We start from the raw sequence: 18,150 nt of genomic DNA on the forward strand, positions 1-18,150 counted from the left end.
CACATGACTTGCTTCGGCACCGAACATGTAAGAAAAAGTAATATGCCACTTCAGGGTGGAAGTTCCGAGTTCCGGTACATGATACATCATTTCCCCTATCCCCCACCTTGCAGGTCATGGAAGCATGTGTCACGATGATGCTCCTTCAGCCTGGGTCCCAAAGTGATTATACCCCCCTTCAACGATGAGCAGAGCTCCATAGACCCGGATGAACATACGGTTTGGGCAAGAAAAAACTTCAGTTGTGGCAATGCACTGGAAACCTGGAATCTTAGCATCATCTAATTTATCCCACTTTAGAAAATACTTAGCTTCCTGTGATCTCCCGGCAGGTAACCTTACTCTCAAGCTGAGAGGGGTCCTTCCCCTCAGTCTACTTCACAGCAGAGACCCGGGCTGTGGTTGCATCCTGACAGCCAGCAAAGGACACCACAAAGGCTCTGGAGCCGATCTGGCCATGACTTGGAGCTCCACCACTTAGCAATTAGCTGAATGACTGAGCAGTCGATTTAACCTGTATAAAATAGGGGTACTGGGGCGTATCTGTTCCAGTTACTGAACCTGTGTAAGAAATGGTGTCACACCTCCATTTATTACACCGAAGGAATTATGAATTGGGAATTGGACATGGCATGCAGGGATGGTTTTTCCCATGACTGAGGCCTCAGCTGAAGACTCAGAGTAGGTGCTGGGAGTTTACTCACACACCTGGTAATTGATGTTGGCTGTTGACGGAGACCTCGGTGGGCACCATCAGCCCTGACTCTCACACGGGGCCTCTCCCGGGGCCTGGGCTTCCTTACAACATGCATGAAGAGAGAGACCCTAAGCCGAATCACCTTTTTGACCCTGCGTCAGAAGTCACGGCAACACTTCTACTGCATTCAGCTGGTCAAGGCCATCTTGAAATCCTGCCCAGGCCCAAGAAGGGAACTAGACTGTCTCCTCAGAGGAGTAGCTAGGGTCTGGAAGAGTTCTCGGGACCAGAAATACTGCGGCGGCCATTTTTAGAAAACAGGATCTGCCACATTTCCTCAGAGTGTGGGTAAACTCACTGAGCTAGTACAACGTACTCAGAACAGTTGGTAGTTACGTGTTTGGTGTTCGTGACTGATCCACTGTACAGGTCTAGAATCCTATGGAACCGCCTTTCTGCGGCCAGCTTTTCCCTCTCCTAGGGACACAAGCAGAGGATCTGTTCTCTCAGACTCCAGACCAGACTCTGGCAACCCCAAGACAGGAGGAATGAAGGAGCACGCTCTACCCCCACGGCCTCAACAAGACCCTCCCTCAACAGTCTGACACCAGTCGGCTCAGGTTGAGAGTTACCTTTCATCGTTCCCCTATAGAGGATTTAAGAAACTTTGCAGCCTGTTTAACCAAGATCACAGACTTGCATAAGTATGACTGTGCCTTTACGGGAAGTGATCTGCAAGAAAATGTTGGAACTGTTGGAAGCAGTGGTAGAACTTGGGTGGTTTTTCTTTTTCTATGCAATCTCTCAGGTCCCAAACTCCAAGTACTGGTCTCAGGGTCTCGGTATGTGTGAAGGCAAGTGAAACAGACCTCTGAAGGGGTTCATCAGCCCCTAAGGGACCTGGACAAGACTGAAACGGCAAATAGGAGTGAAAAAACTTCTAGTTTCTGGTGAGGGACTGGGTTATCTGTTGCTAGCAGTGCTGTGTGGATTAGAAACTACATGTGTCCTTAGCCCTGAGTCACCGGTATCAGGGTAGGCCAGGCAAACAGGCTTGGCCAGTACCTAATTATTGAGTCATGCGCGGATGCCCCAGAGGTTGCCATTTCTTCCAACCTTCTATAATTTTTGTTGCAAAACAGGCAAAGTTTATATCACGTGCCAAGAACCTTCACTGGAACTTGTGCACCTGTTTGACATCCAATGAGTTGCTGTAGTTAGGGGTGACCTGCAGGACTGAATTCATGTCTAGGAAGCTGGCCGCACCGACTACCTCTCCTGTCAGGTGGTATTGTGTACGCCGGCTCTCACTCACAGAAGTTAAAACTCTAGGGACCAAATTCCGATGCTCAAAAACTAGCGGTTCATGGTTTACGGCACCCCTTATTCCTGCGCATATGCTGCCAAGTCACTATCCCCTCGTTTCCCTCGCACTCTTGGTGTCCCTTAGCTTGGCAGGCTGTGCCTAGGCCAGGAATAGGTTTGCCTGGAGCCCAGTTGTGCTGTGAGCACTTGGAGCACCTGCAAATACAGGATTGTCACTGAGTCACCCAGTATTAACTCGGGACATTTCCTCAGCTTTCCAGAGATGTTTGAAGATTATAAGTGAGGCCCTGTTGCCTCAGACAGTCCCCATCTTCCAACTTCCCAGCTCAACTCCTGGCCTGCTCACTCTTCCCATCAAGCAGTTTAAGATTTTATTAACTAGAGAGTGCATGTACAAGCAGGGGGAGTGGCAGGCAGAGGGAGAAGCAGGGTCCCCACTGAACAAGGAGCCCCATTTGGGGCCCGATCCCAGGACCCTGGGATCATGACCTGAGCCAAAGGCAGATGTTAACCGACTGAGCCAATCAGGCGCCCCCATCAAGCATTTTATGTTGACCTGCATGCCAGCACTTACCTCTTCAAAGTTGCTACTAAATGGGATCCATCTTTATAACATTTCAAAATGTTATCCCTGAAAAACCAATGAGCATTCAACTGAGAATCTTCTACTCATTCACTGAATGTTTCCTTGTTATACTTTCTCACTTAGGTTTAGAATGCTTTCTCCTTTCATCACAAATGCTTGGTTTGAGTTGTTTCTCTACAACAGGGCTCTACGAACTAGGGCCCACAGGCCAAATCCAGCCCATTGCCTGAGCTTACAAACTCTGGAACACAGCCATCCCTGCTTGTTTGCCTATTGGCTCTGGCTTTTACACTCCAATCTTGGAGTCGAGCAGTTCCAACAGATGTCTGCAAAGCCTGCAAATCCTACTGCCCCTTGAGAGTCCGCTGACCTCTGACCTAGAACAGTAGTTGCAGGAGAGGTGTTCGTGCCACAGAAAACAGAAAGTAAGAATTGCTATTTTATAAAACAGAGCTGTCATGGCCGCCTACAATGGGGATGGATGGCCTCGGCACGGCAGAGGCCGTCTGGCCAGCTGCTGGGAATACAGAAAGGCAAGAGGGAGGCCGGGAGAAGGCCACACTAAGAGGAGGCTGGGATGGGAAGGGAGCCATGTTGGCACAGGGCCCAAGTCTTCTAAAGCAGCCTGAGAACAGCTGCGAACGCCTGCAAACGTCAGCCAGCTCCCCCTTTCCCAGGCTCACTCTCTACCTTACTGGTAAACAGTAAAAGCCGCTCAGTTTCTAGTCACCTCTACTGAAGGGGCTGCGTGAGCAGAAGCAACTACAGCAATGGTTCCGATTTAAGACTTTTATTTTTTTTCATGTCCAACGGGCCTGAGTGGTTGATGCTTGCCGATCCCCCTTCCTGCCCCGGAGGCCCTGACCCTTCACAAGAGGAGCGTGTCCTTGCAGGGCTGAGTGCAGAGGGCACCTAGGCTTTGGCAGCTGCCTTGTAATGGGCCAGAGTGCGGGCCGAAGGGTCAGTGGCACTGATCCACCTCGGCATCCAGTAATGGGTCAGCCAGTCGGCCCGGCCGGGGTAGTGGCGCTCAAAGATCTGACGGTAGTAATAGCCTTCTTTGGTTTTAGGAGTGTTGAAGGGAAATTTTTGGGCTGCCACTGCCATCATTGCATCATCAACCTGGAAGAGCATAAAAACAAAATGGTTTTTTAAACGGCATAGAAACCCTCATATTGAACGTGGCTTCATGGCAACAACCAAAGATACGAAAAGGCACGACTGTAATTGCCCAAGAGACCCTTTGAATCACCCTTCACTTAGAAAATGCTAAAATACCAGAATATACACAGCTGCAGTGACTTTGAAGGAACATTTTTGTGAATGTCTATAATAGAGGGTAGCTCTGAGTTTCATTCTTTCATGCCTATTAATGTTTGACCCCCAGCAGGTACACAATGATGTGGTAAATGAAGGTCAGTGATAACGGTAAGTCTCTTGCTCTTTCAATTCTAGATGTTACTACATAATCCTTCATGCTATCTAAATCTTATGAAATTCTTACAAAAGCATTGTTTACCGAGAATTTCTTCAACACACAAAACATTTAAACTAAACACAAAACGAACAGCGATTACAATTCTATTTCTACATCGTCCTCTTCCAGACAATATTTTTTTTTTTTTCCAGACAATATTTTAAGACATTATACCTGATGTTCAATATAGTCCTGTAAAATCCTAAACCAGGAATTCTTAACTGAGGTTATTCCATCACTGAAGGCTTCTTTTGGCCGCCAGAGAATGTCTTTAGGTATCAGATTGGAGTCCTCAAAGGTCTCTCTCAGGAGATGTTTTTCTATCCCATTCTGACATGAAAACAAAGGAATGTCAGTAAAAGTGCCGAATATATTTGATATCAATGGACAGTTTTTTATCTTGGATTGATTCACCTACCTTAGGAATCCTCATATCTGGTGGCAGAGACAAGTAATAGGAAGAAAATCGATGATCCAGGAAAGGGACTCTCAATTCAAGGCTTAAAGGAAAAAAGAAAATCTAAATCAAAATGGAGAGTTAACGCCTCTCGGTTCAGATGGTCCTTGAGAGTTCCTTAGCAATTCAACAAGCCTCTAAGTAATGTTAAGACAATAAAGTCATTTTTGCAGTCCTCCTGATTATCCTACACTACTGCGTGAACACAAAAATCTTCATTCAAAACGGGATGCTTACTATCTAGGGAGTGAAGCAAACTGACAATAATTCGACTTTCCGTTCTACAAACAACTAAGTGCACATCTCCAAAAGCAAAAAAGGGCAACAATCATGAGTGACCAGATCATTGAGAATGTACTTTTCCTATACCTTTCAGTAGGTGAGCCCATCTCTCATCTTACTAAAAACTAAGAATTCAAAATCGTTGACTACTAAATAACTTGTTTACATACAACATTCAATATAAACCACTGATCTACAGTGTTTCATCGAAGGCTGCATTATGTTTCCTGAATCTTGGTGGCTCTGGTTAAGACAAATGGATGTGTTTATAAACCACGGATTCAGTTCATTCCCCACACCATATTTTATTATTTCCCAATCTCAGTGTGATTTGGTAGAAGCAACTAAGACATCTGATGTCAGTTTTCTATCATGTACAGTACGAGTCTTGAATTCTCCAACATGACCAGCTAAAAAGCGACAACTTTAGGCATCCAGAAATGGTCTTATAGAAACCTGCTGGAATCCAGTCAGCCCTCTTGGATCTTCACCGCCCTGTGACCACACAGCATCCAACAGGCACTCAACACTTGTTTCATGGGGGTTTGTAATTTTTACTTCTCTTAAAAAGGCTTAGAAAGAGCTGCATCTGCCTTCCCTCTCCATTCTGATGGCAGCGGAGTGGGGCTGTGTTTAAAGGCAGAAAAGTCTGTCTAAACCTACAGTCCCCTCATCAGAACCACAGTAACACTCTGAATGAGAAGAGCATCATTTTCTCTGAAAAGTCCTACTTTGCAACATATAACCAACTGAAAGAAATAATCAGCCACCAAGCTGTTTGATTTTTGAGGCTATCTTTACAACTGCTTCTCAGCTACTGAGTTACCCGTGGGCAGCAGTGGTGCGGTCTGCCCGGAGCACATCGAACAAGTAGAGTTCCTTCAGAAGCCTCTCACTCTCCTCCTCGGCTTTTTCAGGAGAAGGAGCCTGTTTGACAAACAAGCAGGTGAAATTACAAATACACCAACAGCTTGGCTTTGTGCACACAGAACAGCCTGTATTTCTCTCTCTTTCCCACATTTCTGCTCTAAGCACAGTAAGACAAAAAGCTACACAAGGTCTGGGGAAGGGAGTCCCTGCTTGCTACACCAGGCCTCCCTTTACACCAAAAGGTTGATGTCAGGCAATTAAACAGACACTGTGGGCAATAACCATGCTGCCACACGATAGTAAGAAATATCAGAACTGTGATTCTCATGCTCAACGGGTCCTGAAGAATGCAGATGATGTGACTCCAGGAAGACCTCTTTCTCCCCTGACAAAGCAGACAGGATCTGGTTTCCTGATCTACATCACAAGACACTCAAGTGTTAGGGCTACAGTGACAAGAGAGGACAGCAAGCAGTCAAACAGTTCACTTTTCCTAGCCTCGCACCACTATCCCTCCATTTCAGAATGCTTACCTTGTGGAAATATATGTAACCCTGCGTCAGCTCATCTGAGCCTTCCCCGGAGAAGATCACCACGCTATCTGTGTTCTTCCGAATGTACTTGGAAACTAAGTACATACCTTGGAAAAGAGAGAGAAATTGTTCACATCAACGTAACTCTCCACCAAAAATGCTTTCTGTTTGGCTTATGGAAGCTACTGAGTTTTACTTAAACTCTGTATTTATAAACTGGCTTCCAAAATAATGACTTTTTATCTATAAGCCATTTTAATGTACCTAATGTAGAAGTTGTACTGTTGCCATGAAATAGCCCAAAACTATTCTAGAATTATTTGCATTTATTCTTAAGTACTTTGTTTTAAACTATTGTTTGAAATAATCTTTTAACCCTTATACCTTTTTTTTTTAGTATTAAAAATGTTTTTGAGGGGCGCCTGGGTGGCTCAGTTGGTTAAGGGACTGCCCTCAGCTTGGGTCATGATCCTGGAGTCCTGGGATCGGGTTCTGCATCCGGCTCCCTGCTCAGCAGTGAGTCTGCTTCGCCCTCTCACCTCTCCCCTCTCACGCGCGCTCTCTCTCTCTCTCTTTCTCACTCTCAATAAAATCTTCAGAAAAATTTTTTTAATGTCCTAAAATACCTTACCTACTGAAGCACGAACGGTTGTAATATCGTAAGTTTCCAAGGAAAATATGACTTCATCCAAGACCTGAATGCCTTCCTCAGAATTAAAGAGGACTTCATGGTGTTCACTCCCAATGTGATTTGCCACCTGATTATTTAAGAAACATCCATATACTTGTGACTTAAAAGAACTGCTTTTGAGAAGGAAATATGATAGTAGCTCACAACACAGTAAGTTAACAACAGTGAAAAACAAACCAGGCAAAATAAGAGGCAATGATTCTCCAGGCCACCGCATACAGGGTTCCCCAGTCAGGTTTCCTGGCCACCTCCAGTGTCTGCCATGACGCAACTAAGAGGCAGACAGCCCATCAGTTCTTCCCACTCCAACACTTCCATCTAACTGTCCAGAGTACTGTACAGTTAGTGTGCCCTACACCCCTAAGATACCCCCCTCCTTTCTCTCTAGTCTGACAGGGCCCCACTATAACCTTGGCCCTCACTGGCCCTCCAGTAATGTTTTATATTACATTTAGGATATTATTCCTAAAGGAAATGCCACCCCCCTCCCTTCTTTTTTCTTTGGCTATTTTGGATTCTTTCAGCATTGATCAGCTTGCTTTGAGACTGCATTCTAGCTCTTTCTCTTCCATTCTACATAAGCTCTTCCAGACTAGGAAGGTCTCCTGAACACTGAATATATATGTACAAGGTCCCCTCTACCCATAATCCTAACACACGGTGCTTTATTTAAAAACAAAAACAAAAACAGCTAACATTTACAGAATACTTACTACATGCTGTGTTCTATCCTATGCATTTTAGATGAATTACATCATTTTCACCACAAAACTATCCCACAGTAGATACTATTACTCCCATTACACAAATGAGGAATTACATGGTGGAAGTAGGATTTGAAACCAGTGGTCAGGCTCCAAAGCGTGCAGTCCTAACCACTATACCATGCCCTTATGTTCAAGAAGAATTATCATCGTTGGGTTTTTATGAGGCCTGCATGGGCCTTGGTAGAATTATCTAGAGGACAGCGTGCAACACTGCTGATACTCAACAGGCATTTCATTCCATTTTAATATATTTAAATTTAAAATAATTACCTGAGTCAATACAGGAGCATAAGCACAGAATCATTAATTATGGGCCTGATTGTTATGCTAACACGTCTGTCTGCATTACATAATGGGCAGAGACGGTGTCTTACCTTCCTAGCAGCCAGTAAATCAGTACTGTCTTCCATGCCAATTGCAAATGTCTGGAGAGGGTACTGAACATGGGCCTCTTTTAGCTGCTTTAACAGGGTGGCAGCAACCAAACTGGAATCTAAGCCCCCTGTGAGCGAGACCGGAAGTACACGGGTTACCTGCCTTGCATAAGAGGAGCAGGTAGGATTTACAATCCTGTGAAGCCCCAGGATGAGAGTTTTGCCATTTAAAATCCCCAAGTTTTATAAACTGAAAATCAACTTTAATCAAAGAAAACAATCTAATATATATAACCCGAGATAATGGTTGCAGTATTTGAATTGGTTAAAAAAAAAAATCACTAGACACGATTCTGAAGAATGTTTATTAGCTCGCTCATCTCAGTAATTGTAATGTAAGCAGACGTTGCTGTATTAGTATGAATATTAAATGCAGCTTACGGAAAACATTTTCATCCTCTAATGGAAAGATTAAATCCTCAATATTCTATCGTCAAAACCTCAGGGATGGCTACAAATCATTTACTTAAATATGCATTCAGTATAGTTAGGCACTTTAACAGCCTTCACCTGATAAAAGGCAGCCAATCCTTCGGTCTGTCATCAAGCGTTTCTTAATGGCATTGTCAAAAAGGATCCGCAGGTTGTTCTTCACAGTTTCTATCTCAAAACCTACAATCACATAAAGTAAGTAAACGGTTCCAGAAAATCTTGGGCTGAATTATTTACTGAAACGAGGTACACACTCATCTATCTATCATGATGACATGTGCTCAACTGGGGACTTTGCCAAAGCCCAGTGTGCCACATCCACATTAAATACGAAATAGCTCTTCACGCGTGACCCGTTCTAGTGACAGGGAAGTATCATTTCCATTGGGCGTTTGCTCTAGTACCTGGGAACAGTTTCTCCACGTTGTCGTAGAGGGCATGCAGAGGCTCATCTCTACAGTGATGGTATTTGACCATTTCCACGGAGGCAACTTTGCCATTGGGCTTTAAATCCAAAACTTCATAGTGTCCTGGGAGAAAAGGCTCCACTTTTAAAAAAGGAGTTGTGGAGTGCTTCAGGTTAACAAGGCCTACAAATTCCAAAAGAGAATTTTACTCACGCTACAATTCACACTAACTCTCACAGGTAACTTACTGTCCTCTAAATTCCTATTTCCCTTTTTCATAGAAACACATGTCCATTATATCAGCAAAACAGGGAAAAATTAACCCAATGCTACTATCTACTTACAAGAGAGGTCACAGTGGTACAGAGATGTTGAGCAAGGCTACACTGATTTCTAGTATTTCGGAACAATAGGAAAATCTCCAGTGTTCCCTTTCTTCTCCATAGCTGAAATTTCAGATCAAGAAAATCTATTTTCTATAATAAATTAAGTATAAAAACAAAAGATACACTAAGCAAGGAGAGGGACTTGAAATTATCCATTTTACGATATCCTGGCCATCATTTCTTTGAGGTATTTTAAGAAAACAGCTGTGGTTCCTGGACCTTTGACAAGCAAATAAATCCAGTATGAGGTACTTTAAAGTTGGACATTAAGTCAGGCATCTACCCCTTTACTAGTTATTATATACTGTGTATTAACAGTATAATCTAAATTTCCTTAGCAAGTTTTCACAGTGAGTAACCAAACTGACACCACCACGATCTTTGATACAAAATTGATGTTCTGTTGTAAATAGGAACAGCCTATCAAATGCTCATTATGATTTACAATTTGAGTGTGTCAGCCCAGTAATCTGTCCTACTGAATTCAAAGACCAGACTGGACCCAGATCCCATCACTAGCCAGCAGACTGCAACAGAGCCATACAACCCCTATGGGGGGTGAGGAGTTAATTAAAAAGTTTTAACCAGGGAATACCATGAACAGATTAGTTTTAGGTACATTATTCTAAAAGCACTGACAAATAGTTGCTTGAAAACCTCTGGACTGCCCACCACGGGATTTGCAAATATGATCTAGAGGGAAACACAAAACCAGAGCAATAATGCAAACCTACAGAAAAATTCTCTAATTACCTTTAGCTTCTGAACACACAGCCAAAAATCCATCTTCCGTCATGGCTTTAAACAAAGGCCTGACTCCGTAAGTATCTCTGCCCAGGAACACTTTCTTAGTGGCAGTATCCAGTAAAATGAATGCAAACACCCCATCCAACATACTAACTGTTTGCTCAATTCCTCCTTTGTCATATAGATGAAGGATTATCTCACCATCCACTTTGGTCTGGTATTCAAATTCAAAGTGTTGTTGCAGCTTTGAAAAACAGCAGCAAAATCAACATGTTAGAATCTGTGTGCATTCACAAATAGTTTTTCACTGCAAAATTGGTTCAGTATTTCTATGTTCTAGAAGCATGCACTTCAGTGATTTAGAAGAATCATGGCATTATCAAAATACAACTTGTTTGAAGTCACAATTCTGCAAATTCTTTGTAACATAAAGCTAAACCCGTGCAAATTTTAGTTGCATTCTGATGAAGGCAATGTATCCAAAGAGTCATGCGTGGACAGATAGAAAGTCACCTTAGATATGTGCTATGTCTGTAATACATATATATTTACATCTATATGTAAGTGAAGCAAATAGGTTGCCACCAGTTGCCATGACACTAAAAATGTGCTTCCACACTGTAATACTTTGACTTTGGAATAGAGTATCAGCTAAGGTTGTTCCAGTTCAGTCTCCAAGACCTGCCTACGAAAATGGAAAGCAAAAGGACAAACAGGGGCATCTAGGTGGCTCAGTAGGTTAAGCATCTGCCTTTGGCCTGGGGTCCTGGGATGGAGCCCCATGTTGGGTTCCTTGCTAAGCAGAAAATTTGATTCTCCCTCTCCCTCGGCTCCTCCCCCTGCTTGTGCATGCTCTCTTTCTCTCTCTCCCTCTCTGTCAAATAAGTAAGTAAAATCTTTTTTTTTCTTTTTTTTTAAAGGACAAACATAGTCTGTATGTTCCCTGGCAAACAGATGATTCCATCACAATGATAAAGACACATGATCTAAACAAACCTGCTGGCCCCCAGGGGAGGACCGTGATATTCAGTCCTCCTACCACTGCAGTGGCATTAAAGCTACTTCTCACTGAGAGACAAAATGACAGGGGCACGTTAGTAGCCCACATGCCCCAAAGGCACAGCAAAGTGACGGTCACGATCACACCGAGTGCACAGGGAGAGGGTTTGATTACATGACACCCGGACCCTGTGGCTCTCCATCACCACTGCAAACCGTGAGGGTGAAGTCCTTGGAGTTGCTCTTTCTGTGAACTTACTCCTATTTTTGGCTGACAGTGGAGAGAGAAGAGGTTCACATTAACAAAATGAGGTAGAAATCCTGGGTACGTTTCGACATTTAAAACATATTTCTAAAATTCAATTTATGTTTGTCTACATATGACCTATAAACATGCTTCACAATTACACACACTCTAGGATTAGTGAAACTGTCTCTGGGCGCTCACAGAATGACCCCCATAACGGGCTTTGGCTGCCTCCAGGGACTACAGAGCCACTTCCTGTTGCCCTCCCCCTACTCTGAGAGACTCTCAGGGGAGACCCTGGCACTAGCATGTGGGGCTTGGAAAGCAGTCTTCTGTGGACCCTTCTGGGCTTAGGCATCTGAAGGATGAGTATACCCTAAAGCAGTCAGTGATTTTGGTGAGCAATGGCATCCCCAATCTATCCCACCACTGCCACCAAGTCAGCACTGCTCCTGAGCTAAACCCTACAGGGAAGTTACTGCTTAATGACTCCCAGGTACTGCTTTCCACTCTCCTGAAACCACTCGGGTAAAAGCTGCATGGAGATAAAAGCCTCCGTACTCTTGTCCCCCACATAGATTTCACACTGTCCTCCGACTTGTTTGCAAGCCCCTGATGCTCCCCGCAGAGACTCCTCCCTGCCCTAGCCTCTACTCAGAGTCCTCCTCTCCTTCATTTATTCTTCCTCCACGCCCAGCACACTTCCAGCTGTCTTTTATTAGCAAGAGTAAATTTTCTTTTTGTTATAACAAAAATTCATAAAGTCTAATAAATGGAGGGGCTTTGGAGTTTCCGTTGCAGCAGACGTCACATAAACCAAAAATGGCCATTCTCCTCTTTCATCAAATTTCTGGCTGCTCACGCTGCATACACTTAGATGACTGGTAGAAGCAATGGAATGTCTATGCTTCTGAAAATACAATGTATTTGATGAATTTAGAATAAAAATACTTTTGAAATACCATTTTCTAACTTCTAAATAAAATACGTAAAAGCAGAGATGTTGTTCCAGTTAAGCAAGGTATTTCCTATGTCATTTAAGGTGAAAGGTTAATAGTGCTATAAGCCAACCCAGCATTCTCATGTATATGGTACTAACTTGGCATAGTAAGAAAAAAAATTTTTTTTTTTTTTCAAGTAAGAAAGAAGTCTTAACTGTTCCTTCCTGCACTCTCACTGGTGTGAAATCCATTCTTACTTTTCCTGTTCACCATTTCATCTTCAAGCACCTAGAAAAATGATGCCTGTGTATAATATGCTCTTAAGAAATATATGAAAGGAATCTGCTGAGTTAACTATAAAAACTTCTCTAATGAGAAGTCTATTAAGAGTAGAGCATTCTGGGTGCCTGGGTGGCTCAGTTGGTTAAGCACCTATCTTCAGCTCAGGTCATGATCCTGGGGTCCCGGGATTGAGTACCGCATCGGGCTCCCCGCTCAGTGGGGAGTCTGCTTCTCCCTCTAACCCTCCCACATCTCGTGCTCTCTCTCTCTCTCTCATTCTCTCTCTCAAAAAAATAAATAAAATCTTAAAAAAAAAAAAAGAGTAGATTATTCCTATAAGCAGACAACAATGGCAAAACCCATCGTCCAGAGATAAAAACATCCAAAGGGTGACTAGAATGTAAATCTTTATCTGTGAATGACTGACATGACATAACAAGACTCAAAAAATAACCAAGAAACAGTGTGAATGATGTCTGGCTTCAAACAAAACAAAGCAACTATAAAGATATTCTTGGCAGAGGTGTTTGGGTGGCTCAGTGGATTAAGCATCTAGACTCTTGATTTCAGTTCAGGTTGTGATGTCAGGGTTGTGAGATCAAGCCTCATGTGGGGTTCCTTGCTGCGCAAGGAATCTGCTTAAGATTCTCTCTCTCCCATTGCCTCTGCCCTTCCTCCATTCTCCCTCGCCAAAAAAACAAAAATAAAAAAAAAGATATTCTTGGCCAACTCACAGTAATTTAATATGAACTGAGTATTAAATGCTATTATTGATTCTTAGGTTTAACAGTATTGGTGTTAGGTAGAGGAATGCCCTAATTTTGAAGAGCTAAGTGCTTATATATTTAGGAGTAAAGTATCACAATTACTGTAGCATACTAACATGACTCAGCCAAAAAATTAATGCCTAGGTGTATATACAGAAAGAGAAAAACAAGTCAAATAGAGCAAAACATTAATAGTTATACAATCTAGGTTCTCACTTTTGGGGTTTTTTGCTTTTAATATATGTTTGAAATTCTCAAAAATAAAAGCTGGGGAGGAGGGTGGCAAACAAAAAATTACTTGGAAATTTTAGATTTAAAAGATGTATGAAACACTTGCCAAATAATTCCGGATTGGAAAGCTCTTAGCCAATGTGGCTTCCTGGGGTCAGAATTTTCCCCCTCTTACCACTCTCATCCTGAGTAAGCTTTCCCCAGATTAGAAAGCTGTTCCAATTTTAATGCTGCTAGAAAATCATTTCCCGCGCTGTTTCCTCTGGCCACCCTTCTGTCTTGCCGTTCTGTTTAAGTGCAGTATGCAGACGTAATAAATATCGTTAAGGGCAGCCTCATATAAAAGCTACAAGGATGATGAACTCTCAACTACTGAACTCTATACCTGCCCTAAAATCTTCCCCTCTCACAGCTCTTAGAATGATATTCTAACTCCTTACCAAGTCCTGCTCGATCGGGTCCTGTCCACCCTCCCAGCACCACCTTGCCCTCCTTACCCCTTGTTCACATCTGACAATCCCAGGGCTGCTTCCTTCCTCAGACTTCTATACATGCTATTCCCTCTGCATGAGAAGTTCCTCCCAGCCCCCCTGAGTTGACCATGGTCCATCAGGTATCGGTTCAGGTGGCAGTTCCTCCAGAGGTCTTCTCTGATCACTGGATCTCCCCTATCATCCATATTTTCAGAATATCAATCATAGATACAGGGATTTTTTTTTCTTTGCTTTTTAATGGAATAAGCTCCATCAGAGAGCAGAACTACCTCTCATACCTACTATTGTATCCCCAGCACCAAACATGGGCTCTGATTAATATTCAAATTCATAATTGGAAAAAAAAAAGTGCTGAGAGTTAAAGAATTGTAATCCTCACTCGTGTGTGTGTATGTGTGTGTGTGTCCAACTCATTTGACCTCTTGGGTCTCAGTGCATCATCTTTATAATTGGAGCAAATGAGATAATGAACATGGAAATTGTTGGAGAAGTAAAAAGCTTTATATGAAGTACATAAAAATTATAACCAACTAGCTCTGAGGTTTAATCACATCCAGATACCTTCTGGTTTTGTTTTATTTACCTTCTTGTGGTTGTAGATTTCACCGTTGTAACAGAGCCACAGATAAGGATATTTCTTTACTCGAATTGGCTGCATTCCAAACAGCTGGTCAACCACTGCCAACCGATGAAATCCAAAGCAGCAGTTGGTGTATCCATTAACATTCTCAAAACGAAATGCATCTGGACCCCTGTGTGCAATCTTCATAGCACTCAGGCACTGCACAGAAAGGCAGTCATCACTGCCAAAGAGGGCCCAAATCCCACACATGGTACAATGGGCTATGGGCTTTCTATGGAGAAAAGAGCAGGCCAGTTAAATATTCAATACCCAGTCCAAGTCTGTATTAAATCTTGATTCCAAAAACTGGTATAAACCACTTCAAAGACTGACATTTAAACTATCTCGTCTACAGCAATTTTCCATTAGGTTGGCAGGCACAGAGGAGTTGAGAATGATTTAATTTACATACAAGTATTCAGAAAAGACGCATGATCTTTCCATCCAGCAGTAGCAGTCTGGCACCCCGTCAATGCCTGCATCTCTCTCACCTTGGGATTTGGCCAGCTAGAGCTTGGGGGAGCCAGGCCATACTCTAGGTTTACTTCCAAAGGACAGATACATATGCAGGCTGGCTCCAACCTAGTGAGAGATCCCCGTCCCTCTCTCTCCATATCAGAACCTCAGAAGCCCTCAAAAATCCAAGAGACTCCCCAAATTACTAATACAGTCCCCTCTCGGGTCTCTTTGACAATTAAACGTCCTGTCTTTACCTATACCAACTGCACATCGAGTCTAGCAGGTAAAAATCATACATATTGCTCAAGTGTTATGTTAAGGTATACAACCATTATAAGCATTTCACAACTTCTTGCTTACCTCTAAGTGATTTACTCAAACGTGATGAAAGGAATTCTAAAGAGAAAAAAGAAAGGCATGTTGTCTGATATCAAATATCTTGGCTGTATAACAAAAAGCATTTTAAGTTGCCAGAAATACGTAATGTTCACCATCCAAGTGTCCTAAATGACACAAATGTTCTCAAATATTTTGTCTTAAAGTTGTCTTGGTTCATAGGAAAGCAAAGCAGGTAGGACATAAACACTAACATCTCTGAAAAACAACTTGGCAATCCCTATAGGCCAAGAAGCAAACAATTCCTAGGGACGTTTCCTTGCAATTTCATATTCTCAACTGTGAAATAAAGGGCCATTTTATTTGGCTGCTGCCAGCTCAAAACAGTTATTTTACCAAAATATCTCACACTTAGAAACTTATTTGGGTATCTTTACTGCAAATTTGCAGCAAACCTAATTTGGGACAAAATTCTCGAGAAAATATATACATATATTCAAGTTACATCAGTCACTTTGGGCAATCCTCTCAGGGCGTTTGCATCTAAATGAACCAAAGCTTTGTTTAGCTTTCTAATGAGACCACATCAAACTAACAAAAATTAATAGTGACTCAAACAACTTGGAAATGTCCTATGCAGTCCCTTCCATGCACTTTGCCAAATAGGCTCTAATAAGATATTTGAGAAATTCACTTAGATTTAAGTGAGATGACTACTGATAAGCCATGTATCTTTTCCTCTATACCAGTTAAAAATGGGCTGAGAAATTGCTTTGAAAATCACAAGAGGTCATTAGTGAATCATTTACCAGTCTTCCTAATGCCACTTAGCGAATCCCATTATTAAGCCTGCACAAGGAACACACACTAAGCACTAAAACAGAGGGGAAAGAAGGGAAGCACACATTAGTGAAGCACTTGCCTCTCCCAGCAGGAAAAAGCACATTAAAACTATTACCTATTTTTGTTGGACTTGGGCTTACTTGCAAAGGTCCTACTTGCAATGCTTTTTCCTACTGCTATTACCTGTTCCCTGTAATTTTCTGCACTTCCTCATAAACTTTTAGAACAGTGCCGTCCAGAAATGTAAGCTAATATGGAATCGTAAAAATATCAGTAGGCCTATTAAAAAAGTAAAGAGAAAAAGGAAGATAACTTTAAATATATTTTAACACAATGCACCAAAAAAGGTATTTCAACATAATCAGTATCAGAAATTATTGACAAGATACTTTACATTGCCTTTATTAAGTCGTCAACATCTGGTGTGTTTTACACTTACACACCTTAATTCAGACGAGTCAGCGTTTCAAGTTCTCCATAGTTACATGTGGACTGAATTGGACAGTGCTGCTTCCGTGCATTTGATTCCCATGCTGCTTACCAACTAAAAACTTCACCATATTGTTTTATTTTACATTAAGGTATCAGCAACCAACTCCAGCACAAGTTCAAGACTTAAGTTACTTTTAATTAATCTTACAGTAATGCGGTCAATCAATGAAAAAAAGAGTTATGAGTGCTTTTAAATTGTTAAGTCAAGGCCCCCAGAACAATGGCCCATGAAGGAATAATGTAGGCCAAGGGCCCAGCAGAAAACTGTCTTTTTCTTCAAAATTGTAACATTAATCTGAAACGAGCCCTACAGAACAGATACCACTGAGAAAGAAATGTTAGTTCTTTTGCTTTTTTCCAAACGGCTCCGCCCGTCGCCCTAAACAGATCTCTCCTAGGTGGGGTTGGTTCATCAAGTCACTTGTTGAGTCTTGCAGTCTGGGGTAGGGGGACGGGGAAAGGAGAGGGGAGCCAAAAGGTGTGGGAAGCCAGAAGTGAGGGGCTAAGTGCAGACCCTTAGGCTTTGACCGACAGCTGGAGACCCGGACCAAGAGACTGCGCGAAACTCCAACTGCGCTCCAGCCACGTGCACCCTCTGGCGGGTCCACAGCGGAGCGCCCGGACTGCGAAAATTTCCACAGGCTTCCACGCAATATAATTAAAAAAAAAAAATTGTAAGAATTTATAGGGGCCAAAGTGGGCCGCAGCCCGGCCTCCCCGCGGTCTTTCACTTGATCCCTCCCTCCGAAGACCTAGACCCTAGTCTTTCCTCCCAGCTAGCTCCCAGGTGCGCAACAATCAGCCCCGCCCCCTTTACCGGCAGGAGCCGCAGCGCGGGCTGGCGCCTGCATCCGCTTCTACCCTCCGGTGTGCAAGCGAGGCCGCAGCGTCACCTCCTCCTCTCTCTTTCCCTCCCCCTTCCCCTCCAGGGGCGGCCCCGGGGCACGCTGGGAGGGCGCTGCGCTGGGCGGTGGAGCCTGGCTTACCTGGGCTCGGACGGAGAGAACAGCGGGGTGTTGCCGGGTAGGGGCTGCGGATGGCGGGCGGGGCGGCGGGCTTCCTGTGACTTTATACGGGCCTCGCTCCTGTAATGCTTGCGGGAAGTTTCATCATGTCTGTGAGGACCAACCAGCGCACAGGGGCGTGGCCCACAATGCCAGACCTTGGCTGGGCGGAGGAGGAGCGGGGACCAAGGAGGAACTGCGTCCTTCCAGCTCCTTAAAGTGTTAGTGCACCTGCTGAAGGATAGCCTCAGAGGTCCAGCCAGGTGCCCCACTGACACCTGGGACCAGGACCTTACCTGCTGTCCCGACAATTAGGGGGTCTTCTGCACTTGGTTCGCTCT

The 18,150-nt window shown here is 43.4% G+C and overlaps 1 protein-coding gene across 6 annotated transcripts; it reads right to left on the reverse strand.

The window, feature by feature from the left end:
- Positions 1 to 3,385: 3,385 nt before the first annotated feature.
- On the reverse strand, positions 3,386 to 17,940 carry ASNS (asparagine synthetase (glutamine-hydrolyzing)). 6 transcript variants are annotated; one of them, XM_080817973.1, is made up of 14 exons: positions 17,792 to 17,901; positions 16,429 to 16,592; positions 15,495 to 15,530; positions 14,637 to 14,907; positions 10,099 to 10,336; positions 8,957 to 9,142; positions 8,631 to 8,732; positions 8,061 to 8,188; positions 6,860 to 6,986; positions 6,229 to 6,335; positions 5,652 to 5,752; positions 4,505 to 4,586; positions 4,261 to 4,416; positions 3,386 to 3,731 (listed from the first exon to the last, which is right to left on the reverse strand). In XM_080817973.1, exons 4-14 carry the CDS (start codon positions 14,883 to 14,885, stop codon positions 3,522 to 3,524), a joined length of 1,686 nt encoding a protein of 561 aa, XP_080674099.1. In that variant the 5' UTR covers positions 14,886 to 14,907; positions 15,495 to 15,530; positions 16,429 to 16,592; positions 17,792 to 17,901; the 3' UTR covers positions 3,386 to 3,521. The 6 variants fall into 6 exon arrangements, with proteins under 6 accessions (XP_080674099.1, XP_080674100.1, XP_080674098.1 ...); XM_080817974.1 differs by having other exon boundaries at positions 16,497 to 16,592; positions 17,792 to 17,900; XM_080817972.1 differs by lacking the exon at positions 17,792 to 17,901 and adding an exon at positions 17,623 to 17,720 and having other exon boundaries at positions 16,497 to 16,592.
- Between the last annotated feature and the right edge of the window lie 210 nt (positions 17,941 to 18,150).

This window comes from Martes martes, assembly GCF_963455335.1.
Source record: "Martes martes genome assembly, chromosome: 11".
Lineage (NCBI taxonomy): Eukaryota > Metazoa > Chordata > Mammalia > Carnivora > Mustelidae > Martes > Martes martes.

Bases quoted from the DNA above. Each gene is read 5' to 3' on its own strand.
- ASNS (XM_080817970.1), bottom strand. From the start codon at position 14,885: ATGTGTGGGATTTGGGCCCTCTTTGGCAGTGATGACTGCCTTTCTGTG. The intron at 8,733-8,956 runs GTACTAGAGCAA...ATGTGATTGTAG, and splicing joins CGTGGAGAAACTGTTCCCAG to GTTTTGAGATAGAAACTGTG. The intron at 6,987-8,060 runs GTAAGACACCGT...TTAAATAATCAG, and splicing joins ATTTACTGGCTGCTAGGAAG to GTGGCAAATCACATTGGGAG.